We start from the raw sequence: 27,098 nt of genomic DNA, 5'->3' as shown, positions 1-27,098 counted from the left end.
AATGGGTTAGTGGCTGCTGCTTCGGTTCCAGCCAGAGACACAAATCCCCTTTGTGGGCGTGTCAGGAAGGACATGCGGTGTAAAACCAAGCATGCAGAGGTAGCTTTTATTTAAACACTGACAAGAGAACAAGTCAAAACAGATGCATCTACGTACAAATGTAAAATAAATGAACTCTTTGGTCTACTGGCTCCTGGTCTTACCCTTTTGTTATTATTTCTTGGTATTATCCATCATTTGTTGATGTTTCCCAGATGCTGGACGCTTTCATCTCAGTGCAATCTGTGGATATGTGTGATGCCCACACTCATATTTTTCCACATCCAGCAGAGACAAATTCCCTTAAAACGAGAGATGTTTTCCTTCTTCAGTCCTGATTTAAGTAGTACTAGTTGTAACCATGTGATCTGAATTAGCAATGCTAATAAGTTGTATCATTGTTTACAGGTCAGTGAGTGCAGGGCATGCAGTTTACAGCATCACAGTTTACTCTCTCCAGCATTCAGAGTGAGCAGTGCTACCGTCATGTCCTTTAGTTTCAAACTGAACAATGATAATGGAGAGAGCTCAGAGCAGGCCACATGAGAAACTGGAACTGTTGTGGAGATCTGAACCAACACGCTGAACTCAGTTCTACTTAATTTTATTTATTTATAAACTGCTTTTACTTCTATCTTCCTGTTCAGTGAGAGAAATGTATTAATGTAATGCATTAAAGTCCAATTCAGTCTCTGGGGTGACAGTGGACAGGTGCTCGTCACTGTAAGAACATCAGTGTGTGATGTGATAAACTTCACGACTGAGAGAGTTTGTTCACACATGAAGGGAGAGCCTACGAGAACCAACGTCTTCTCCTTATGTGTTGAAAATGCTCCTCTTCCACAGAAGAATAGAAATCCAACAGACTACAGCCATCAGTGGATCAAAACTCAATTTATTGCTCTTTTAACAAGTTACAAGATCAACAACATGGTCATTTTTAGCACTCATAATGCGATGGGAAATTACCATTTAATAATTTCACAAACTTTATCTTGCATCCGCTTCCAAAATCCAACATTTTTCCCTTTGGACAGCCATTGGTTGCAACATCTGCCAATTTGTCCCATTTCATCCCAAGCCTTTCCAAGCATGTACTTACCTGCATGAACAAATCACTCACTGCTGTAGTCCCTATAATTCATTGCTGCCGGCTCCTCTGTCATTTCAAACACTTTCATTATCCCATGTAAAAGATGAGTAACTGAGCCGCGTCACGCACATCACAACTCTCGCCCAGAGAAAAAGTTTCCTGCAATGTCCTTGATCCATCTTGTTGTGGTTTGCACAGTGCATCAGATGCTTCTTTTTTCCTCGGGGCATGTTGGCACAGCAGAGTGGACCAAACACGTGGATAATCAGAAAACAACTGACTGTGTTTTCTCTTTATGTTTAATCTTGTAACAGCGATTCAAACGTTAGTTCTTACACAAACTAAGCACCATTTCCTGCTGCAATCTTCTTATTAATGTTAGCTTACAAGCTACCAGATCTCATAAACGTCGCTTCCAGTGCATTTGGGAGGGAATCTGCATTTTCCTTTGACCTCACGTGGGTCTGTCAGGGACTGTTGGGTGGTTTCGGTGGGCCGTAAAATGCCGCGGCATGCTTTAGGGTGTATTTAAGTATGACCATTGTTTGGGCTACAACATTATATAATAATGCATGATTGTAATCTAGTTCCACAACACTGCCCATAAACATCAACAGCCACACCCCTACTTGCTTTAAATTCAGAAGATTTCCACTTTAAGGTTATGTCTCTTGTTTCAAGAAAGTTATATACTGGCTCCTGACACTTCCTACTTTCATCTCCGTAATATTAACCGTCTTCGTCCCTCGCTCACACCACACAGTACCGCCATACTTGTCAATGCTCTTGTCACATCTCGTCTGGATTACTGTAATTATCTTCTCTATGGTCTACCTCATGAATCCCTCCATAAACTGCAGTTGGTTCAAAATACAGCTGCTCGTATTATTTCCAGAACTAGATCCACTGAACATATAACACCTGTTCTTAAACAGCTCCATTGGCTCCCAGTTCACCTCCGTGTCTAAGCCTGTTTGTTAGCTAACAGATTGCAATGGTTGCTCGTATACATTTCGCAAGGTGGTCAAACTTAAACTCCAAAGACGGACTGTTGACCTTCAAAATTGCACCTTTTAAATTATGTTGGCTACAGTATTTATTTTCCTGACAACATTTTACTTCTACTCCCTCTATTTTTACACACATTTCTGTACTTTCTACTTCTTACATTTTGTATACAGGCTTGTTACTCTTGGTTCAGAGGGGTAACTGAAGGCGTTTATACTCAGGGGTGTGAGTACAAGAAAATAATTATTATAATATGATGTGTTAAATTTGTTTAGATCAGAGGGATAAGGAAGGATTTATCAGTGTTTTAGTTTGGCTTAGCTGTAGCCTGAGAGTGTGTGTAATTGTTTAGAGGGAAAGGAATTTATGGACACTGGGGGTCTGCTGCCATCCAGTCATCCACCCATTCACACACACATTCACACACTGGTGATGGCAGCTACATTGTAGCCACAGCCACACTGGGGCGCACTGACAGAGGCGAGGCTGCCGGACACGGGCGCCACCGGGCCCTCTGACCACCACCAGTAGACAACGGGTGAAGTGTCTTGCCCAAGGACACAACGACCGAGACTGTCCAAGCCGGGGCTCGAACCGGCAACCTTCCGATTACAAGGCGACCTCCCAACACTTGAGCCCCGGCCGAAAGCAAACCACCAGTGTTGGTATTTATAAGGTATTTCTTGAAGAGGGCAGTACAGTGTTTCAGTGGTTAGGGATGTTAGCTCACAGCAAGAAGAGTCTGAGTCTGAATCCAGCATCCTGCTGGGACCTTTCTGTGTGAGGTTTGCACCTTCTTAGAACAGAGAACAGAGGAGAAAAGGCACAGCTTGCAGGTACTCTGGCTTCCTCTGACAGTCCAAAGACTTGGTTAGGTTAACTGGCAATTCTAAATTGGTTATATCTGTGAATGTGAGTGTGAATGCTTGTCTGTCTCTCAGTGTTAGCCCAGTGATAGACAGGTGACACATGCACTACCCTGCTTTTTACCCTATAAGCCTGCCCCTATGAGGATAGGCTACAGCGCCCCCGTGACCCTGAGTTGGGACGAGTGGATACATTGTATCACAAAAGTTACATAATTATATTTTGAGGAATTTGTTACAACTTGTCTGCATGTAACATCACATGACACAGTTACTACTACTGATGTTGGAAGTGTAGCAGAGTTTTAAATACAGTTTGTGTTTTATTGCAGCTGAACATGGGTGCATGAGAGCAAATGTACAGGCTTTCTGTTTTAATATTCACCTACAGGGATTTTATTGCCCGTATGAGGATAGAATATTCATCCCTCTCTTTTGTTATTCCAAATATTTTTTTATCTCTAATTCAAATTGACTTTACTCGAACAACTTAACTACAAAGCCTTTGTAAATGGGGCTAATTGAGTTTGATGAGCTACATGTACAAATACAGTTTTCGGCAGTGAACAGTTACATAGACAAATCACAAAACTTATACCTGTCAGAAACACTCTTCTGTCATGTTTTCAAAATGTTTCTGTTCCTCATTTTTCCTACAGAAGCTGAAAAACAACGCATTGTGCTGCTTTGTGAGGAATGCATTCTCAAAACAGAGCAACTGTTCTTCACTTTTTACAGTTATCGATAGTAATGCCTGACTGCTCAGCATGCGTTACGAGTGACTCAGATTCATATATTATGCAATTTAAAAGCAGAGGGAGGGACAGGCGCCTGCAGAGGTAGAACTGGATGCCTCGCACTCACAGACAGGAGGTGGTTAGATCTTTTCATGGATGTGGTGTTGAAATCTACCAACCTTGTTTTTGTTAAATGATTCTCAGTTCATCAGAAGTGATGTAGTGCTCTGAAGTGTTACAGTAATCACTGAAATGTATGTAAAGCTGCCTTAGTGTAAGTTTTTCCAGGGAGTGAACGTGTAGAATCCATCTGCTGAATTTTATAGTGAACAGTAGAAAAATCACAGCCTTCAAGACTGCAAAGCAACATTAGTCCAACAGTGAAAACAACTTGGTAACCGAGGGAGTCCTGAGACCTTCTTTTTTTCTACCCAAGGATGACTTAATAAAAGATTTCAGCCACATCAGTCAATCTTAGTACACATATTTAAGGTATAAAAATGAAGAAAACCCTCATGCTAATCATACATCTCATATCATGTTGTAAAACCTTGTAAAGGTCACGCTGAAATATATAACACTAATGGAGTTCTTCATGCTGACAACGCTAACAACACTGGCTCTGTCACGAGAAGTGTGGAGCAGGAGAGGAGGGGCCAGTATGCAGACTCCAGGAGGCGAAAAGTGTACTCCAAAATTGCTGACGGGCATTGCTGAGACCGAGTCTAACTAAACTGAAAACTGACAGGCAGGCTGGCACACGGTAGAGGACAAACATGTGGGTAGATCGCGACGCAGACAAAGGAAAAAACAGAGGGAGCAATCAGGGAATGGGAAACGCAGCTGGGACAAATCAGGGCCAACGAGACAAGGGAAGCAAAATCAGATACATTAACATGAGACACGGACTTTCAAAGTAAAACAGAACACAGAGACGCAGACTTGACAAGGGGATACAGTGTTGGGTAAGTTACTTTAAATTAGTAATGTAGTTACATTACTAGTTACTTCTATCAAAAGTAACTCAGTTACTTCAAGTTACTTGTTACTTTCAAAGTAACTAGTTACTAGGGAAAGTAACTTTGGTTTTACTCAGAATTCTCTTGTTAATGTGTTGCTTCCCTAACTGGATGCCCAGCAAGGATGCCAGTCTTCTAGCTTACTTGCATGTTAGCACTATCCTGCCACACGTGCTCTGTGCCACCTACCAACAGAAAGGAAAAAATAATGTGCACATTTCCACGAGAGAAATCCCACGCCTGGACCGGCGTTGACCGCCGCCATGATTCTAGCCTACGTCACAGCGTCACGTTCGCTTTTTACATCCAACAGGAAAACTGCAGTCGTGGTGCTTTGATTGTACTCGGAACTCAGAAATTCTGCCTTCCGAGTAGAAAGATGTAGGTAACACCAGACTGCAGATGTCCTGGACTGGGACAAAAAAATCGGCCCACCATTATAGGAAAAATCATAAAGCCTTTGAATGAAAACAAGCGCTGTTGTCACAGTGATGTACACTGTCTTGCTGGTATATGCATCAATCTAATAAACTTAAACCTCCACCATCCTCCCTATTCTGGTATTCTAATCAGTACTTAGCTGAAACACAAAGACCGCTTGGTCCAGTTAACCTCCTGAACTATCTACAACACATGGTGGAAACCTGAAATTAAGACAGGGAAGACTAGAGGTGAGACATGATCATTACTGAATATTAACATTGATAAATGACAGATTTAGTGATATTTTCATAAACTATTTATTTACCACATCAATAAACAGGCTAACAAGGCTAACCAGAACGCTTGGATGAGCTTTCCAAAGTTCTACAAGTTGTGCCTCCATCGCTTGTGTCCAGATCACACGCTGCACTGCCGCGCTGCGCCGTCTTATCACCGACATTTATGTGTTCGCGCGTGCGCAGTGTGAGAAGCTGCGGTGACGCCCTCACGACGACCAAGCGATTGATGATTGGGAGCTGGTCGTGAGGTGTTAATCGCTTCCCACGTATACTACACGCACAACTCAAAAATTGGCTCAAAATGGGCCAAAAATCACACAGTGTGAGCCCAGCTTAACAGGTAGAGCCTCCATTATTTTACCTTGGAATTGGCTGGGCGGCGCTATGAGTCCTGGGATAGGTTGGGACACGAAGGATACACTCGACCCATCCTTCAAATCCAGGGAAAGGAGGACACATTTGGAGCAGCCTTCGAATTGGGACAGCGTTCATCGCCTGGTTGTGACATAATTGGCCTTCAAATGTGGCCTCCGAAGGATGCGACCTATGAATTGGGACGCAGCTATGGTGTGTTAAAATACACTAGCAGAGGTGCTGTGTTCACTTTTGTACGTTCAAAGTTGACACCACTCCTTGGTTGCTAAAACCTCTAAAGAATGTAAAACAGCTTAAAGATAAATCCTCTGAGGCAACACGATATTAGCTTTAATGCAATTATTGGCCCCAAAGCCATGAAGACAAAAACAACTTTAGCTCCTGCACCTGAGATGAATATAAACTGTCTATTTTTTATTACACCGCACTGGTAATGAGTTGAACAATATACTATTATTATTATTATATTTTTAACCATAAATAGGCAATGTCTGTTGGCATTGTACACCGACTTCTACAACCTCGAACTTTATGTTGTTGCCTTATTATCAAAATCAGAATCAGAATCAGAATCAGAATACTTTATTGATCCCTGGGGGAAATTATTTTTTGTTACAGTGCTCCATTTTAAACCAACATTAAGACAAGACAGACAATACACTAACTAAGAATAGTACAATATATACATATATATACATACATACATACATAAGTCATTCATAAATAAATAGTTGGAAAAGAAACATGTGTAGTTGTAGCAGCAAACAGTGTGTTAAGTGGATGCGTTGTACAGGGAGATGGCCACAGGCAGGAATGATTTCCTGTGTCGTTCAGTGGTGCATCATGGGTAATCTCAGTCTCTCACTGAACGAGCTCCTGTGACTGACCAACATGTCATGGAGTGGGTGGGAGGTGTTATCCAACATTGTCTTTATCTTGGACAGCATCCGCCTCTCCGACACCACCTTGAGGGAGTCCAGCTCCATCCCCACAACATTGCTGGCCTTACGGATCAGTTTATTAAGTCTGTTGGCATCTGCGACCCTCAGCCTGCTCCCCCAGCATGCAACAGCATAGAGGATCGCACTGGCCACCACAGACTCATAGAAAATCCTCAGCATTTTCTGGCAGATGTTGAAGGACCTCAGTCGCCTCAAAAAATAGAGACAACTCTGGCCCTTCCTGTAAAGTGCTGTGGTGTTTTTAGCCCAGTCCAGTTTATTGTCAATGTGTACTCCAAGGTATTTATAGTCCTCCACAATGTCAACACTGACCCCCTGGATTGAAACAGGGGTCAAGTGTTTCCTGGTCTTCCTGAAGTCCACGATCAGTTCCTTGGTCTTTGCCACGTTGAGCTGCAGATGATTCTGCTCACACCACGTGACAAAGGAGTCGACCACAGCCCGGTACTCTGTCTCATCATCCCTGCTGATGCATCCAACCACCGCAGAGTCATCAGAAAACTTCTGAAGATGGCAGGTCTCTGTGCAGTGGCTGAAGTCTGTGGTGTAGAGGGTGAAGAGGAAGGGGGAGAGGACAGTCCCCTGTGGTGCCCCTGTGTTGCTAATCACCTTGTCAGACACACACTGTGGGAGACGTACATATTGTGGTCTTCCTGTCAGGTAATCAACAATCCAGGACACCAGAGAAGCATCCACCTGCATCGCTGCTAACTTATCACCCAGGAGGGTCGGCCTGATGGTGTTGAAAGCACTGGAAAAGTCAAAAAACATGACCCTCACAGTGCTCGCCGGCTGGTCCAGATGGGTGTAGACACGATTGAGCAGGTAGATGATGGCGTCCTCTGTTCCGAGACGAGGCTGATAAGCGAACTGAAGGGGATCCAGATGTGGTCTTACTATGGGTCGCAGCTGGTCCAGGATGAGCCTTTCCAGGGTCTTCATGATGTGGGAGGTCAGTGCCACGGGCCTGTAATCCTGGGGGCCACAAAACCTTTCAATACTGCAATACAACACAGAAAAGGAGAGAAAGTTACATTAGAAACCTTGAAATATATCAAAGACAAACTAAAAGAACGATAAGGAAGAGCTTTTGTATTTATGTGGACTTTATAAAATGGATATTTAAATTAGAGAGGTTATTAAGAGCCTTATTTACAGTTAAACACACATTCAAAGACATTTGCATAAGCAAACCTTGATCCTGTTCAGTCACTGACAAAGATGAGATACTTGACCTCAAATACGAGGAAAATTAAGGCACATTCAGCTGTAATAGATGTGATATTAATCTGTAGAAGAGGTAAATACATCGTTATCATTCAAAGTTATTACTGCTCCTGTGAGCAAAAAGACTTTCTGGATAATTATCCTTCAGTCTGTTACACCAGCTTGCTGCGATTTTGCCATTTCTTCATTGTTCTTCGGTGTTTGCTGTCCTCTTTACATTTCTCCACAGGGTTTCAGTGGGATTTAATTTGTGCTTTTCAAAGAGCCTCCCAGCCAACTTCTTCTTCTTTCTCAGCCATTCCTTTGGGTATTTGCTGGTGTAGTTGGGATCCTAATCAAAAGTTGCGTAGCTTGTTGCATAACTTCAGCTTTTGCACAGATTGTCTCACATTATTTTCAAGCAGTTGAATTGTGGATTGCAAGCTGCATGGCTGCAGAGAAAGTGGAGCAAACGCAAACCATAACATTTCTAGAATAATGCTGCAAAGTAGGGAATGATCTTCTAATTCTCAAAAGATTATTTTGGTCTGTATCAAACACTTGCACTTACTGCTGCAGATTAAATTTGTGCTATCTCAGAAGAGAGACATACACTTTGAAATAGAAAGTACAAGTTATCTACAGATCCCACGATAAAGCTCTGGGCTTCTTAGGGACTGATTACTGTTCGCTAAAGCTAACAGTCTTCAAACAGTTGTTCTATCTTAGTGGCCTTGGCCCTGCTGTGTAGCAGTACATATAAATACATATACATATGTAGCAATAAACCCGTCTTACTGCAAATACAAGTTCTGCAATAAAAACAGCATCTGTATTTCTACATCTGTCTCCTTCACGAGGAACTAGTGCAATTCCCTGTACCTATATTGAGAGTGCACACCATCTCTGCAGCTGGAACAAAATGCTCCTTAAATTATATAGAAAAAGCTATTACACACGTACTAGTGTTTGCATCTGAACACTTACAATATAAGTTCCAGAAAGCTGAGCTAGAGCCTGTGCAGCTGCTCCAGCAGCGTCACAGCAGCACAATAACACCTTGTGCGCTGTTAGATGGCCCTTCTGGAACAATCAACCTTGCATCCATTATGCTAGTTGTGCCACTGCAGTCTTTAGTTCATATTTACAGTTACACTTACGTTTGGAAGGTTAAATGTCAAACTCACCCCAACCGGTCGCAGCAGATGGCCCCGCCCCTCCCTGACCTTGGTTCTGCTGGAGGTTTCTTCCTGTTAAAAGGGAGTTTTTCCTTCCCACTGTCACCAAAGTGCTGTTGTGATTTGGCGCTGTATAAATTGAAATTGAACTGAATTAAATTAAAAGCACTGGTTGACCCAGGTTAGGATGTCTGATTCTCTGGGTGCCGGTTGATTGTTGAGCACCTGGGACCCCGTTCTCGACTGGTACCACGGTGGCCGGCCTCTAGCGGTGTCGACTGCCTACTGCCTCTGATCCTCTGGGACTCTCACCCTTTGGCCGTGGGCACATCATGTAGGGCCTCTCTTCTTCTCCTGCTAGGAGTGGCGTGCAGTTGTTGCTGAAACGTGTGGCCTCAGGTCTTTGGTAGTCTCAGAGGCTGCAGATGGCATGATTGTCCTGGTTCCATCTCTGTCAGCCTCTGGCTCCTGGGTGGCATTATTTTGGCTTCCCTCCCTCGTTTGGAAAAGCAGAATGGGTTTTGTACCACACTGCATTTAGATCACAATTCTGATTCCAAACGGACAGGATTTTTATTTTAAATAGTTAAATGTCCTACGTCACGTCACAAAGGATCCTGTGGTAATACGTTTCATTGGGTTAAGAATAAGAAACAGCTTTTTCATCAAGTATTCCCAAATGGGATGCATGGCCAGTGATTGTTGACCATTTACTAAGAAAAATGTAGTTTGTTGATGAATAACCCAGGGGGTGACTGATCATGTATCCACATAGAAAGAAAAGCCTGGATTGCAAAAGAATAAGAAAACGGAAAACAAAACAAAAGCAAAACGAGCTTCTTATTGCAGACCTGTGATCAACAACATTACAGATAAAAGCTGTAGGGAAGTACCCTCATCTCAGTGCAGATCAAGGTCAGTGTAGTCTTGTTCTCTATGTGCCTCCTTTATCTGGAGGGTGTAGTACAGCTTGACTCGTATATCCATGCCCTTGATAGTGGCATCCTTCTGTGTCAAGGCTGATAACACAGCAGTGATTATATTTAAAGAACACATTTGGTGCACATTTACAGGGAGATAATAGAAAGCTGTTATTATTCTTTGTATTAATATCATTGCTATTATTTTGTTTCATGTTCAGATTTTAAAAATTAGCAAAAAAAACCCCAAATATCCATTTAGTTTACTTTGTCATCATGCTGGCGGTTGTGAATGACCAATAACACAAAAGCTGAGGCGAAGGGCAATGTCAGAGTTTTAAGAGTCACTGAGTGCTACTGTCAGGAAACCATGAGAGGGCATAAATGTTTTAATCTGTTTGAATGCATATGCAAGATGTGGTGGGACCAGGATAATGATTTGAGTGCCACATTTTGAACTTGACTGTGGGTATATGTGTCACCGCTGTTAAGGTTCGGGGTGACATGGTCATCAGATTAAAGTGGGTACGCTACATTATCAGAGCGAGGAGCGAAGGAAAATACCAGCTGATGGATGGGGCAAATAATAAAGTGACCCTGTGGGCCGGCTCGAATATATCGGTACTGTAATTACCACCAATATCTGTCAATGGCCCATTCAGCATTTGTCACAGGTTCAGGGCGTTACTTAACCTTGCTAAGCCAAAGTAGAATGAGAGTGAAATGATAATCAAGCAGTCATTACAGATGAGGATCTTGTGTTAATAGGTGCTAAATGATCATCTAGGAGGGAATAAATGAGTCTGAATTGCTGAGTGGGAGATGGCGGATGAAGGATATTAGTGCCATTATTACTGGATAGTATGGTTGCTATTGGCATTTCTAGAATGAAACGTATAGATCCTACACACCTGCAACGCTATTAAGCAGCAACCTTGGAATTTGGACGCAAAATGAAAACAACCAATGGATGGTTTTGTTTTTAAAACGAGGAGGCAGAGGAAAAGTCACTTTGACTTCACTCCATATGAATTTCATAGGTTGTATCCCAATTCAGGGTCTGCGGCCTTAAAGTATGCAGCCTCAACGATCCTCAAGGGCCGCGTACTCAAAGACCGCTAAGGCCGGAAGTGCGAGGCTTGTGAAATGGGACGGTCTAGCCTCCGTCGCGCTGCCCAGGTTGCCTAGCAACCATGATACTAACAGCTGGAAACGTGTCATACAGCTTTGTTTGACAGCGCTATGCATTCTGGGATATGTTGGGCCACGACGTCTACACCGCCACGTCCTTAAAATTCAGGGAAATGAAGGACGCATCCGAGGGCCGCATTTCGAGCAGCCTTCGAATTGGGACAGCCTTCGGCGCGCCGCTGTGACGTAATCGCCCTTAAAATGCAGCCTTTAAGGCTGCAGACCCTGAGTTGGGATACAGCCATAGTTTGTTTTTCAAATATTCAACTTCCTGTTTGTCCTTCACCTTGTCCCTCATTGTCAAATCACGAGTCTCAGAAAAAATACCTGCTTTTCACCGCACAAGTGTGCGACATGAAACACAAAAATAAAACGTGGCACACGAATCCGTCAACCTCCAGCTAATGAGCATATGGAGCATATGTGCCAATGCATCACACGCAGTATTCTGCATATGGCTGTAAATTAAGGCTATAAGTAAGTAGCTGCAATGTTTTGTTTTGTTAAATGAACGCCTCGCCCATCATTTTCTCAACTTCTCAACACAAGCAGCATTTTGTGATAATGTGCAGATACGCACCGGCGTATGCGTAGCTTCAAGACGGTTTCCCATGAACAAGGCAGATTTTATTAAAATGTGTGACAGTAAAGTTGTGAGTAGGCTGTTTGCTATAAAGTGTTAGGACAAGATAACAACAGGAAATGAGTTTTTGTAGTGCGGTCTGTTATTTTGACTTGCTTAGCAGTAAAGTAGAGCTGCAGTGACAGCTGCACACAGCTGCTCCGAGTCCTGTCAGTTTAGAGCACAGACAGTGAAACATATGTAAGTTACATTTTACCACCTGAACCATTTTGCTTAGATATCATTAAGAGTATGTCCAATGCAAAAAACCTGAAAAAAATTAATATAACACAGGAACAACACATTAAGATTTTTTCTACAGTAAAGTCATCCAGTAATTACTTTTAATGGTTCAATTTTGCCAGAATGGAAACTATTACAGTCTCTGTATGTGCAAGACTTAACCTGTAGTTTACAACATTAAACTATACGTGAACGTACATTTTAAAAGCATGCTGGCTAAGTCGATGCTTTTGCAAGTTCCCATCTCTTCCTAAAGTCAAGTCTTTGAGTCTGAAAAGGCTCAATAGAAGGCAGTTTAGCTCAAATAATAGTTTCTCTTTATAAGAATAATCGCTGATCAACGCAGACAGGTTGCCTGTGAAATGTTCACATGTATATGTCACAGTGAGGGATCAGAGATTTCATTGTAAAAGCAGATTTTCTAAAAATATATAAAATAATCAGAGTGACAAAGTGACTCGCGACTAATAAAGCGAGACGCCAGGGTTGTTAGGCCTCACTGTTTGTTAAAATAAGGAGAGCTGACAGCTACGCGTTTAGGACGCATACATCAGTGAAGACATTACACACTGTGTCGTGTCTCTTTGTCGCTGAAAACTCAAAGAGTGTAAAAATCTACAAGTGCGAATGAATAAAACTTTGTGTTTTGATTTAAGGATTTAACATCCAAGTGACGATAAAGAGATAAAATGGCCATCGTTATCTCCTCACCATCGCTCCAGCTGGTGTCAGCATACATCAGAGGAAACGTACCCTTTTAACCTCTCTGGATAAAAGTCACTTTGTTGGCTTAGTGTTCAGCACCTGTCAAAAAATGGATAAAGAGCAATAGAGGAGGAGCATAGACGTTCTTGCTGTGTCTGCTTCTGTGAGTCCCTCTATTTGCTTATTCTCTTACCTTATACATATTTTATATACGTATAGGGTAAGAGTCTTCAAGATAGAGATTTACAGGCTTCAGATGCTAAACTGTCCTATATCATATACAGTGTTTCATAGCCAATATTCAGCATGCTGTAAACTGGTGATGACTTTTAATAACAGTTTATTTATCAACCACTGTTGTCTGTATGAAGCACCGATGTTAGTCATCACAGTTACAAACGCTCAATTAGACACATTCTAACCATTTTTCTTTGTTGTTCAGCTTATGAAACAGAAGCAAAAACATACGTACGTTCCAAACTGTCTGACAGTGACTTTAAGGGTTCCTACCAAAGCTTTGGTTCTTTCCTCTGCACTGAGTCCTTTTGAGTGTTGCCACTATGGATCATCTGCCTCCATCTCACCCTACCCGTAGCATCCTCTTCTGTCACTCTGTAAACCTTCTCTGTGGTCTTCCTCTTTTCCTTTTGCCTGCCAGCTCCATCAAACCATCTCAACCTCCTTGCCTCTCCAGCTTTATCTCCAAACCGCACAACCTGAGCTGTCTCTCAGAATTACTCATTTCCTAATCCTGTTCATCCTAGTCGCTCCCATTAAAACTCATCTTCAGCTTTACCACCTTTAGCACTGCCTCCTGTCTTTTTGCTGCTGTCTCTGAACCACACATGATAGGAGGTCTCACTAGTCTTATAAAGCTTCCCTTCCACTCTTGCTCCTGTCTTCCAGTCACAAATCACCCGGCTCACCTCCACCTGTTCCACCCCTGCCTACACGCTCTTCTTCTCCTGCGCATTGTCCGTTGCTTGGGATGGTTGACCCCAGGAATTTCAGCTCATCCACCTTCACCACACCCATCTCCTTCTTGCCTCTACCTTCAATCCTCTTTTCTCCAGAGCATACCTCCACCTCTGCACCACTTCCCTACTCCCACTACAAATGAAAATGTCGTCAGCAAATGTGCTCGTCCACAGAGACTCCTGCCTGACCTCATCTGCCAACCTATCCATCACGAGTGCAAACAAAAGTTCTGCAAACAGAACTGATTCCTGATAATCTCCACCTTGAACCATTCTGTCACTCGTCCTGCACGCCTCACCACTGCCCGGCTGTCCTCATACATGTCCTGCACCACCCTCACATACTGCTATACTACTCCTGACTACTGCTACCATATGAGCTTGTCTATACTTTTCCATCAACACTTTCAACATTTAATCTGAGGTGCTCTTTCTTGGCATTGAGCCATACTGCTGCTCGCTGCATTATGTTCCCAAGCCAACCACAAGTTGAACCCGCAATCTTTCCATTTACAGTCACAGGTATTCACTGCCCATTTGCTATTTTACTGTAAGAGTGCAGAATGTAACAGGGATCATAGGTGGAATGGAGAGAACAGTAGTTTAATACACAGCTGACACTACAGGCAGCAAAATCACTTTTTGCAGTGACTAAGCTGTTTGCACTGTATTACTTCTCTGTAGCATCAAAGGCCAGTACATTTGAAGCATAAATTAATGCCCGATCTTAGAATATCCAATTCAGGTGTCACTATTTAATTTTTATTTAGCAAAATCTGTTGAGTTGTTGCCCTGATTCTTTCCTTTGACCCCAAAACCCCCAAAAAGCAAAGGAAAATGAGAGCGGTACACGCAGCACATTACCAGGAATTTCACTAAGACTGGAAAAGTAAATGAGCTCTTCCACATATCCTACAGGTCAACCATAGTACACAGATTTCATACGATGGACTTATTTTTTAATAATGAAGATCTTCTCTGTATAAATCTGCACTTACACTCTTTTGCTTTTGCAAGAAGATTATCAGGTCTTTTTAAAATTAGTTATTTTTAAGATGAAGTGGTGTCCATCCATGTTCATAAATGAGCACACACTAAGTTAATTTGCCCTAATTAGTAATTCTGACCCTAAAATAAAAACAGGCTAACTTTCATTTTTTGTTGAACGAGCTAACAGCGTGTTCTCCAAAGGAGTAAAAAAAGATTTTCAGGAAAAACACAATTTCCAAAATAACATTGTGGGAATTTCAGTAACGGCTTTATTAAATTAGTGCAAAAGACAGACATAACTCATTCAAAATGTCATCTTTTTCTTTACGGTGGTCTTCCAAACGGACCCACACACGCTAAGTTCTTTAGATGAGCGCAAGAGAAAAAAGCAGAACTATCCAGCGAAACCACAGCCTTTGTTTTCGTACACGTCTTCTTGTGTCTTGTAATGAGAGACAGAGGGCGAACAGCAGAGGACAGAACTGACTGGAGACAGAATCGAACCTAAACACAAATGCAGTCATATAAACACGACTCCTGATTCTGCAATTAATCACAGATTTTAAAATAAGGAACAAAAAAAGGAAAGAAATGAAAAAAAGATGTTACAATAAAATAGTCAACACATCCATAGCATTAGAAATAGTGCCTAAAATCACAGAATATGTTTCCTCTTTTTTTTATTTAACCACCGTGTGGGCGACCGAAGAACTTGCAATCAAAGTACATAAGTTAATCAATAGTATATATTTATACAATGGTAAAAAATAAAATATTTATAATAGTACTTTTTTGTTTTTAAGGTTTACACCGTTACTATAAAGATAGACTGTTTTCCACTCCATGACAACTAATGCAATAAAAACAGAAGCAAATCGAAGAAACGACTCCAGAGAGTTTCTGACTTTGAAGGCTTATGGCTACCACCTCGTCCTAAAAGACAACAACCACTGCAGACAAAGGAAACAGGCTTTGTTCTGTCTGCTTAAAGAGTGAAACAAGATCAAACACAGTCTGTGACCAGAAAAGAAAGAAACACATCAAAAAGTCAATGCTCTTCCCCGACCAGGACAGTAGCTCAGCTTTTGCAATGTCTCCTGGTCCAGTGAGAGACAGAGAGAGGTAAATAGATAGACGAGGAGGCAGGAGAGGAGTCGCTGATAGATGTCGGAGCGATTTTTCTATTCGTGGGTGGGTGAGGAAAAACAAGGGAAAAGAAAACAGAGAGAGCAATGATCGGGAAAGAGGGTGAAAACAAAAGCTTACCAGATTTCAAATGAGCAGAGGTTTAAGGTGTGGTTCAACATGAATTGGATTTGCTTATCTTTTGTTTTTGTTACAATATCAATATACATGTTGTTTCAAGTATCTCCTACGGATGTGGCATGTTGCCACAAATGCTCCCAACACGCAGTGTTTGGCTGCCAGAGCGGGAGAGAGGTGCCAAAATGGAATACAATGGAAACTGTAGAAAGAAATGGAATAATCAATAGTGGATGAAGTACAGGAGGGAGATGATCGAGGAGAAGAGAGAAGACTGATACAAGGAAGGACAGATGCAACGAGAAAAGCACATATGAGGAGAAGGAGAAGGATAAGTGAGTTAAAAAAGCCAGCAAACCAAAAAAACCACAGTGGTGTTGTACAGCGCTGGGCCGATGGGGATTTCCAGTATTTTCTTGTTTGATTTGTCGTGGTTTATAAGACCTCTTCTCGTTCCTTCTTCTTCCTCTTATTTGTCTTCTTTTTCTTCTCTCCTAAGCCCGGGTTGCGTGGGGGAGATAAGTCGTTGCTTTTCGGTGTTGCAAAAAATGACTACAGGAGGTTTCAGCAGGATCTACAGGCCTGGTGGGAGAAGGGATGAACGAGAGGAGGAAATAAGGCAGAGAGAGGGGAGAGAGGAAGGGAAAAAGAGAGGAGACATGGTAAAAGTCAAGGTCATCGCCGAACCAGATCAGCTGCAATCAATTACACAGGACAGATGATGCTATCGCATTATTAAAAATTCAATAAGAAAAGAAGAGAGAAGTTCGAGCTGTTCGCTCTTAGGCGCCTTTAGGCACCATCAACCACGTTATTGTCTTTAATGTGAACGTCCACACTAAAACGGTGTCAGCGTGTAGCTTCTTTAGCATTCTGGACAGGTCGATCAATACAAGCAGCTCTCCCTAACGTAAGAGCACGGACTAGTACACCGAGCTTTTGATTTGCCTTTAAGAGGCAGTTTCTAGAGCGGCTGCTGCTAAGATTAATTGGGCACTGATGTGTATCTGTACAATACTTAAAAGTTTACTTCAGATCGAGTACTGAGGACTGCCCTGAGGCCAAAAATATGATGTCGACCGCGGCCAAGCCCGAACATCATGGTGGGAACCTCAAAGGTCATATATTGGGTTTGGGCAGGGGGGGTGTAGTCGGGTACATTTTCTAGTAATGTGACAGCTTGTCTCATCAGTCTGGCACAACTGCTTTCAGTGAGGTAGTTTCAAATTTGATACAGCAACGCATATAGTCACATAAATACACACAGCTGGCACACGCACGCACACAAACGCACACTGCAGCATGAAATGTGAAAGTTTATTGATTGCCTCTCTGGCAGCCATCGCCGCATAGTCTGCCTTCTATTTCTGATATGTCTGGAGACGGCTGAGGGTTGGACAGAAACCCTTACTCCTGTTTGCCATTTTCATTATCCTGCCGCCTCTTTTTCTTCCATTACCTCCATTTTTATCTCTTCTCTGATATGATGTGATTACATGTTGGATACGGCACGTTTTGGACAGTCTTAGTTACACACCTGTGCTTTTTGAGTCCATTCATCAGCACTTTATTGAATTAAATGGAATTACAAGTTAATAATACTAAACATAACTTTTACTGTTAAGACCTGCTCCACTAATCCACATTATTTTGTGTTAATTCATACGAATCCACGCTAAGAAGGGGGATTCTCAGGTTCTTTATGTGAATGTGCACTGTCGACAGAGATGAGCAGCTAATTGGTCCCCTTACAGTCGAGGAAGTAAAATAGAGCATAATCAGTATCCAGTCGTTAAGTGATGACGTGACGAATCCTACTTCCGGGTCTAAAGTAGTCTGCGTTTAATATGGCTTTTGTGTTGTTAACATGTTTAATGTTTTGTATTTTCTTCTATTTAATCTCAAAAAGCTCCTAAAACAGTCAGTGATCCCTGTTGACCTCCCTCGGCTTTTATTACCGCTAATCATTTATTTAAGCTCAGTTTTTAAAACCTTAGGATGTAACTACAGCCCAGCCCATGCAGCAGTATATGAATGACTAACCTCGTATTGTGGATGGATTATCTCAGTTGTTCTCCTGGCTGAAGTTTGGTCCTTTTACAGCATCCTGCCATGCGATTACATTTGTTCCTGACCACCGAGAACACTCACGTTAACTTTTATCGAGTGGAAAAAAAGTTAGCTTGTTTATATTATGCTAACATAGCTGTGTCGCTAGCGGTCACGTAGCACATCATTATATACCAGCTAGCCAAACTTCAGTAACCCTACAAACGTCACTGCTGTTTAGTTTTCTGTCTTCATTTATGCTGGAAGTGATAACAGAGCTGTACGTTTGAATTTGTTTCCAAAACCCTGCAGTCAGGACATGCTATATTGTATTTAGATAGAAGCTAACGAGCTAACTTCCTGCTAACTTCTAACTCCGTTAAATGTCATAAATTCAGTTTTCATGGATGCCTGGATGTTAAACTCAGTTGTTACACCTGGTAGAGCAGAACGCTGATCATTTTATTAAAGATGAAAGACTTTAGACAGTTTTTCAACTCTCAGTAATGCCATAGTGATCGTTTGATATATGGACCTGCAGCGGAGTTTAGACCCAGACACGGCTAGTGATGTCAGACTTAACGACCGGATACTGTATATTGTATACAAATGAAACAAAAACATCGACAGCGCTCCTGTCTTTCCTAAGCTCCTTCCACCAGAGGAATCTCACATCACTGCACCTTACTGTAGGTCTTCAAAATAGACTTTCTCACTGTTTTTATTACTTAATTGATCGGATCATAAGAAATTGTATCATTTTTTGTCCCATGTTCGGTTAAATCTTCTAAAACCTTAAAATGCAGTCTGCAGAATGAAGGAGAACCTGGTTCCAGCACACACAGCCGTCTGATATTTTCTGTCTGATACTTTGTATTTTAATAGCTTTAACGTAACACGTGTAGTGCTCTTACCTTTTGAAGCTTATGCTATGTTTTTTAATAACAGCTCATTATACAGCACTTTCCTTACTTAACAGGCTTACCTGTAAACCTTGCATTTTACTGCTAATCTAGCAAAATGCATGCAACAAAATGTGTATAAAACAACAAATTTGTAGGTGGCAATTTGTCATAGCTAGTTTTTCTTTCTAAAGCGTTTACTGTTGCATTATTCTTTATGGATTTCCATTGTCAGCACATGAGTGGGTGCATGAGTTACGGTCACAGCTCTTGTGTGCTTTGTATAATAAGTTGGCAGTCAGTATCAGTCAAAAAAAACAATGCATTTGACATGCCAGCATGCCTTTCAGTCATTTCTCTGTGTAAGCACTCCCTTATCTTTACCTCTCTTTCTGTCTCTTTGTGACATTATGAAGCTATCTTGAGGAAAGTGAGCTATAATTGTCCCTAACACTGTAAAATGAAAAAGATGGAGTTCTGAGTTAGCTGAATATAAAAGGCATTTATTTATTTAGTACTTGAAGGTACTCGAAACTCAAATGCTAGGTTTGCAAGCCTAATGAGAGTCTGACAGCGTTGTTCTTTGTCTAACAAAGACAAGTAGATGCAAGCCGTGACATTCAACTAAATTCAGTTTTATTTATACAGCACCAAATCCCAACAACAGTCGCCTCAAGGCGCTTTATATTGTAAGGTAAAGACCAAACAATAATAGAAAGAAAACAGAGAAAGGCCCAACGATCACATGACCCCCTATGAGCAAGTTCTTTATGTTATATGTTATATTTACGTTACATTAAATTTCTTTATTCACATTGTTTACTGTGAAGTGTCAAACAGGGATGTACATATAGATGTGCTGTAAATAGAAGACAGTGTTAAGAGTATAAGTGATATAACAGTACTTTTCACTTCCCCATTTATTTATGTTTACATTCATATTCTTTAGTTTCCCTTTCATTTCTCCAACCGCTGCCATAAAGTGAATCAGGTTTCATCTTACAGTAATAGAAAAAAGAAATACCTTTTACCAAGAATGATCTATTTAAATATCACAGCACATCACAGATGTTCACGTTGCCATTTTCACTTATGGTAAGTCTCTGTGGGTAAAAGCAAGAGCTTAATGTGTAAAGTACAAATTTAACAAGCTGCAGGAGGCGAGGAACAATCAGGACACTGGAGGGAGCAGCAACAGATTCCCAGGCCTGTCTAATTGCTGAAAGGAGACGAAGGTGACACTAAATTAACTCAGGTGTGTCATGGTTACAAGCTGAACACAGAGGCACTGCAGCAGCAAGGAGTAAGAAGCATTATAAAGAAACTGTGTTAATAAGCCTTAGTGCGCTTTTCGTGTGTGTGTGTGTGTGCGTGTGTGTGTGTGTGGGTGTATCAGTCAGACGTTTGGACACACCTTATCATTAATGGGTTTTCTCTATTTTCATTTAGAAGGAGGTTTAAGGTTTGGCTCAACCACACCTTAAACCTGAAGGTAGCTGTTATCCTTCAGATGCTTGATAGATTCTGACTGAAGGCATCAAAACTATGAATGAACACACTGGAATTATGTAGTAAACAAAAAAAGTTGGAATGACTCAGAACATGTTTTATATTTCAGATCCTTCCTAACAGCCCTTTGCTTTGATTCCTGCTTTGCTCGCTCTTGGCCTTCTCTCCGTGAGCTTCATCAGGTCGTCACCTGAAATGGTTTCCAACAGACTTGAAGGAGTTCACAGAGATGCTGAGCACTTGTTGGCCCTTTGCCTTCACTCTGCGCTCCATCTCATCCCAAACCATCTCCACTGGGTTCAGGTGACTGTGGAGGCCAGGCCATTTGACACATCACTGCATCTCTCTCCTTCTTAGTCAAATAGTGTTTGGAGTCATTGTACTGTTGAAAATAAATGATGGTCCAACTAAACCCAGACCAGACCGGATGGCATGTCGCTGCAGGATGCTGTGGTAGCCGTGCTGGCTCAGTGTGCCTTCGGTTTTGAATAAATCCCCAACAGTGTCACCAGCAAAGCCCCCCCACATCATCACACCTCCTCCACGCTTCAAGGTGGAAACCGTGCATGCAGAGACCAGAGATAGAAAAAGTTGCTGACATCCAGAAATCCTACCAGTGGCTGGACAAAGCTGGACTGAAAGACAGCACAGAGGCACTAATCATGGCAACACAGGAACTAAGTACATGATCCATAGAGGCTGGGGTCTACAAGGCAAGACCCCAGGTGCAGGCTGTGTAAAGATGCCCCTGAGACAATCCAGCACTGAGACAGCAGAGTGCAAGATGCTAGCAGGCAGGCCATACATGGAGCGCCATGACTGAGGCTAACATACAGTGGGGCAATGAATTCACATGGTAGGATTTGTAAAGAATTTATTCGTAAATTAGGGTGGAAAATAAGTATTTGGTCACCTCAAACAAGGAAAATCTCTGGCTCTCACAGACCTGTAACGTCTTCTGTAAGAAGCTTTTCTGTCCCCCACTCGTTACCTGTATGAATGGCACCTGTTTGAACTCATCATCTGTATAAAAGACACCTGTCCACAGCCTCAAACAGTCAGACTCCAAACTCCGCCATGGCCAAGACCAAAGAGCTTTCGAAGGACACCAGGAAAAGTATTGTAGACCTGCACCAGACTGGGAAGAGTGAATCTACAATAGGCAAGCAGCTTGGTGTGAAAAAATCAACTGTGGGAGCAATCATCAGAAAATGGAAGACATACAAGACCACTGATAATCTCCCTGGATCTGGGGCTCCACGCAAGATCTCATCCCGTGGGGTCAAAATGATCATGAGAACGGTGAGCAAAGATCCCAGAACCACACGGGGGGACCTGGTGAATGACCTGCAGAGAGCTGGGACCAAAGTAACAAAGGTCACCATCAGTAACACACTACAACGGCAGGAATCAAATCCCGCAGTGCCAGACGTGTTCCGCTGCTGAAGCCAGTGCATGTCCAGGCCCGTCTGAAGTTTGCCAGAGAGCACATGGATGATACAGCAGAGGATTGGGAGAATGTCATGTGGTCAGATGAAACCAAAGTAGAACTTTTTGGTATAAACTCAACTCGTCGTATTTGGAGGACGAAGAATACTGAGTTGCATCCCAAGAACACCATACCTACTGTGAAGCATGGGGGTGGAAACATCATGCTATGGGGCTGTTTTTCTGCCAAGGGGACAGGACGACTGATCCGTGTTAAGGACAGAATGAATGGGGCCATGTATCGTGAGATTTTGAGCCAAAACCTCCTTCCATCAGTGAGAACTTTGAAGATGAAACGAGGCTGGGTCTTCCAACATGACAATGATCCAAAACACACCGCCCGGGCAACAAAGGAGTGGCTCCGTAAGAAGCATTTGAAAGTCCTGGAGTGGCCTAGCCAGTCTCCAGACCTCAACCCCATAGAAAATCTGTGGCGGGAGTTGAAAGTCCGTGTTGCTCGGCGACAGCCCCAAAACATCACTGCTCTCGAGAAGATCTGCATGGAGGAATGGGCCAAAATACCAGCTACTGTGTGTGCAAACCTGGTAAAGACCTATAGTAAACGTCTGACCTCTGTTATTGCCAACAAAGGTTATGTTACAAAGTATTGAGTTGTATTTTTGTTATTGACCAAATACTTATTTTCCACCCTGATTTACCAATAAATTCTTTACAAATCCTACCATGTGAATTCATGGATTTTTTCTTCACATTCTGTCTCTCACAGTTGAAGTGTACCTCTGGTGCAAATTACTGACCTCTGTCATCATTTTAGGTGGGGGAACTTGCACAATCGGTGGCTGACTAAATACTTTTTTGCCCCACTGTACTATGCAGATACATCGGAAGTCTCGAGGTCAAAATGTGATGCCCCCCCGAGGGTGGTCAAGAGTGACTGAGCTAAGATCCTTTCGGAGTTCCAGATACAGACAGACAAACTGGTGATGCCAAACTAACCAGACATAGCAGTGGTGGACAAGCAGAGGGAGGTGGTCATAATGACAGATGTTATACAGAGTGACAGCAACATCAGGGAGGAGGAACATGAGAATCTTGAGAAATACCAAAGACTCAGAGAAGAACTCGAGAAGAAGTGGAGGGTGAAGGTAACAGTGGTCCCAGTGGTAATCGGAGCATTCGATCCAGTGACACCCAAGCTCCAGCAGATCCCGGGAACAACATCCGAGATCTCTGTCCAGAAGAGCGCAGTCCTGGGAACAGCAAAGATACTGCTCAGGACCCTCACCCTCCCAGGCCTCTGGTAGAGGACCCGAGCTTGAAGGATTAAAAACCACTCCCAGTGCGAGGGGGGAATATTTATAAACCATGGATAAGCTGGAAACCTGGTCACTCTATGACTATGAAGTACTCGCCTGAAAGACTACTAGAAGATGTGAGGGCAGCATTATGGACAATGCCTACTGCAACCATCATTAAAACTAACCAGACGATCTACACAATGGTAGCAGTGATCCTTCAGATGCTTGGCTATAAGATGAACAGCCAAAAGGAGCAGAACCCTCCATGGAGAAGAAGACTAGAGGTCAAGATCAAGGCAGTACAGAGGGAGGTTTGCCAAATATCAAAACTGTGGAAAGAAGTGATAAAGAAAGGAATGCCAAAAAGTACAACAAGCTGCCGAAACCTGAGGTCTTAGGAACTGCAAAACAAAGACTGGTAGCCTTGTATAGCTGCTTGAAGAGCCAGGAGTATAAAAAAGATGTTCTCCACTCAACCATCAAGGTTTACTTGGGTGGAGTGGGAGGAAAACATTATTAGAACTACCCCACCAAGGCTGAAGACACATCAATAGTGGAAAAGCATATGAGAGAATAATGCTCACATAACAACAATGCTTGGTGTCCTGATTCCCGAGGATCCAACAACCTGCCTCAATACAACATGGAAGCTCCTGTCAGGCATCATAGTGGCTAAGACGAACAATACACGAGCAAACAAGACAAACACCATCTCCTGGTAGAGCAATAACTAAAGACTGGAAGACCAGACTGAGCAACCAAAAAATATAAAAGATTAACAGAACCATAAAAGTCTTCGTCAGGATGTGGCTGGAAAAGCCCGATTCAAGCTGATTGCACAAGTCAAGTTACTACATAGGCCTGATCCCCCTCAGCCAGCTCATTAACAAGGCTGGCTACACACACCCACTATGGAACGGAGCAACCATTAGGCATCTCCTCTAAGATATCAAGCTGTATGCCAGGAGTGAATGACACAGTGATTGACTGATCCATACCACATGGATCTACAAATGCAACCGGAACTGAGGAGAGTGTACTACCAGAAGGCAACCCAGCACACATCAAAGATAAGCAATAGAGCTGTTTCTGAGTTTTATTTACCAAGATGGACATGTGCCTCGAGTACGAGAATTTTGTGAAATTGGTTCCCAAGAAAAACGCTCATCACCTGCTCCATGTCAGCTCCCCTGATGCAAACAGGGAGCTGTCTCTTTGCCTCCTTATTGCTAAAATTAATAACAGTCAGCTGGGTCGTGTTGTTGAAAAAGATTAAGCAGATTAAAAGTTCTGTTTTAAGCGTTTGCACCGATTTATCCAAATGTTAAAGCCTGTAGGCAAGACTCAGTAGTTCAACAGTATCTGCTTGCAATAATAGTTTGATTCTATGTAAAGTGTGAATTAAACTGTGCACAGTACTAAAGTCCTGGAATCTAAATGTGACACTACCGTAATTATTATTAACCTGTAATGAAAGTAAGCTGTAAGAACTCTTTTCAGGGGCTGGTATTAATACAGAACTTTGCCCGGCTGTGGAAATCAAGCAGCTGGTGTTAAAATCTGCATTACCTTGTCTGTGTTATACATTTTTCTTGACTTTTGCTTCCAGTTTGGGGACTGAGAAGCTCCTACGTGTCCCTGCCGTTTAGCAGATGTACAAATGTAGCAATAAATCATTCATAATACATGAGGGCTGCCTGATGCAACAAATTCATAATCATTAACTATTAATGAAGCCTTTAAGCATGACTTGCTAATGATCAAGAAATTATTCAAACATCTTTAAAGCAAATACAGCAACGTTTTTGGTGTCCCAAAAATGTCAACATGTACAGTTTCCATGTTACTCTGTGTTTTCTAGTAGTATAAGTTACTTGTCATTATATATGAATACACTCTGATGGTATCAGAGCACTCATTACAGTACAGTCAGAGCTCAAGTGGTTCAAGCCTGTTGTCTTAAGAAGCAGGGCACTAATGCATCGTTTCATGTTCAAAGATCTTCACAGCCTGATTCAGTGAAGGAAGAGACGACCCTTCAGCCATATGCATCTTTCTGGTGTGCGGCCTCTTTAAGGAAAGCTATGAAAAAGTCATATTTATACAAGAGTAAATAAGCCCCTAAACATCCTGTCTCAGTAGCTGGGAGGGGATTAGTGCAGAGCTAGAGAAGGAAGACGAAAAGTGGCTGTCAGAGCAAAGCGAGGGATCAGAAAGGAGGAATAGTGTGGTCTAAAACCCCAGAAGGATGGAGGTAAATTAGTGGCATCTGGGCTGGGAGTTGTTTGTTGTGTTTAATGATAAATGCCTTGTTTTTACTCCACCCTCTCACTGTCTCTCTCTCTCGCCTATACCCTTGGAATTACATCATTACACTTGCTGAAAACACAGAGAAACACAGAGAAAATCTGCAGTTCTCTGCAGTGCATTAATGCAGCTGAAGCTTGTAATCCTGGGAGGAAAAGAGTTTAGCATGCAGTTTGAGCTGGAAGACCTTCCTAGGTTGACTCAGAGCAGGTACGATGAAATGCGGGATTGAGAAAGCAAAAAAAGAACTTTGGCGCTCCTTCCACTAGTTTTCATTTTATCAAATCATTTCACATAAGCCAAATAAGCAAAGTAAGTCACTCTGGGCCACAACATATCAATCTTCAAAATCCAGCAAAGTCCACACTACCACCACTAAAATACACTTGATTTATACACTGTCCATATTGGCCAACTTACTGCTTCCAGCCTCACATCATCAACTTTGAACTTTTTTTTGCAACAGTGAGGCTGCTGCAGGGAGATACTGCATGTTCTGTGCAGGGCACGCACGTTCACATATAGACTGATAGGGGGCAGTGTGGTCATCTATAACAGTATTCCACCTGTGAGTTGTATTAAGCCCTCAGAGGTCCTTAGGGACATTTATTGTCTTTTGCATTTTTAATTTTAAACCATTTTCACTGTGTTGAGTGGAATAGGGCCAAATTTGTCAAAGAATTTTCTTTTTAATTATATTTTATAATTGTGGTGTAAATTCATTGAATTAGCCTAAAATGGCTAAGCTACAGAAATCCATCCACCTTAGTCCCTTTGGACAAAAATGTCCACATTGAAACCCATTATAAACGCTATTTTTCAAAGCCAGAAAAATTACGGTCAAAGGGATCGTCAGGTTTCCAGCTTAGGTTTCGTTTTGGACTACAGGCCTTAGAGTTGTAATTTTTTTATTTGTCCACCGGGTGGCGCCCTTGCTTCACATTTGACCTCTGCTGGAAAACAGCGGGCTGCTTGGACAGACCTGCCGGAAATGAAGCCTCATCTCCGGCGTGCAGCAGCGGCTTCGCCCGCTGATCAGGCGGGACCATTTTTTGGTCCCTAGGACCATGAGAGGGTGCTTTTTTTTTTTTTTTTTTTTTTAGTCAACAGGAAATGACGTATTTGTTGTCACGTGGTATCGGGCGTGTGTGCTGGAAAAAGGGGTCCCCGGTGATCGTGCCCCGGTAATCGTCGCGACTTACCCCGGCAAGATGCACTTATTTCGGCCTAGAGGAGGAGCATTTGCCGCCTGGAGACCATTTTCTGGTCCTGAAAAAAAAAATAAAAGGCGATCGAAATGAATGTTGGTGCCAATCTTTAGTCCATCTAAAGGCCTAATTATAATAACAATTGAATATTACCTCAAATGTTTTTTTTGGAAAATATTCAAGTTTTATGTTTTTTGGGGCAAAAAAAGCAGTGCGCTCATGTGACGAAACCGGGATATAAAGGGTTAAAATCCGCGAAA

At 42.3% G+C, this 27,098-nt stretch overlaps 1 protein-coding gene across 2 annotated transcripts in view; it reads right to left on the bottom strand.

The window, feature by feature from the left end:
* Positions 1-15,099: 15,099 nt before the first annotated feature.
* Positions 15,100-27,098, bottom strand: part of LOC101486372 (cadherin 13, H-cadherin (heart)) — a 212,847-nt gene continuing 200,848 nt past the window's right edge. For both annotated transcript variants that reach the window (XM_014410718.3, XM_012923828.5), the window contains one exon: positions 15,100-16,698. Coding sequence is in view for 1 of the 2 variants with exons in the window: in XM_012923828.5 (XP_012779282.2) it covers positions 16,691-16,698 (8 nt within the window). In the remaining variant the exon portion in view is untranslated. The remainder of the gene's footprint in view (positions 16,699-27,098) is intronic.

Source organism: Maylandia zebra, linkage group LG7 (assembly GCF_041146795.1).
Source record: "Maylandia zebra isolate NMK-2024a linkage group LG7, Mzebra_GT3a, whole genome shotgun sequence".
NCBI classification, from domain to species: Eukaryota; Metazoa; Chordata; class Actinopteri; order Cichliformes; family Cichlidae; genus Maylandia; species Maylandia zebra.
This window is presented reverse-complemented; position numbering and strand designations above follow the sequence as displayed.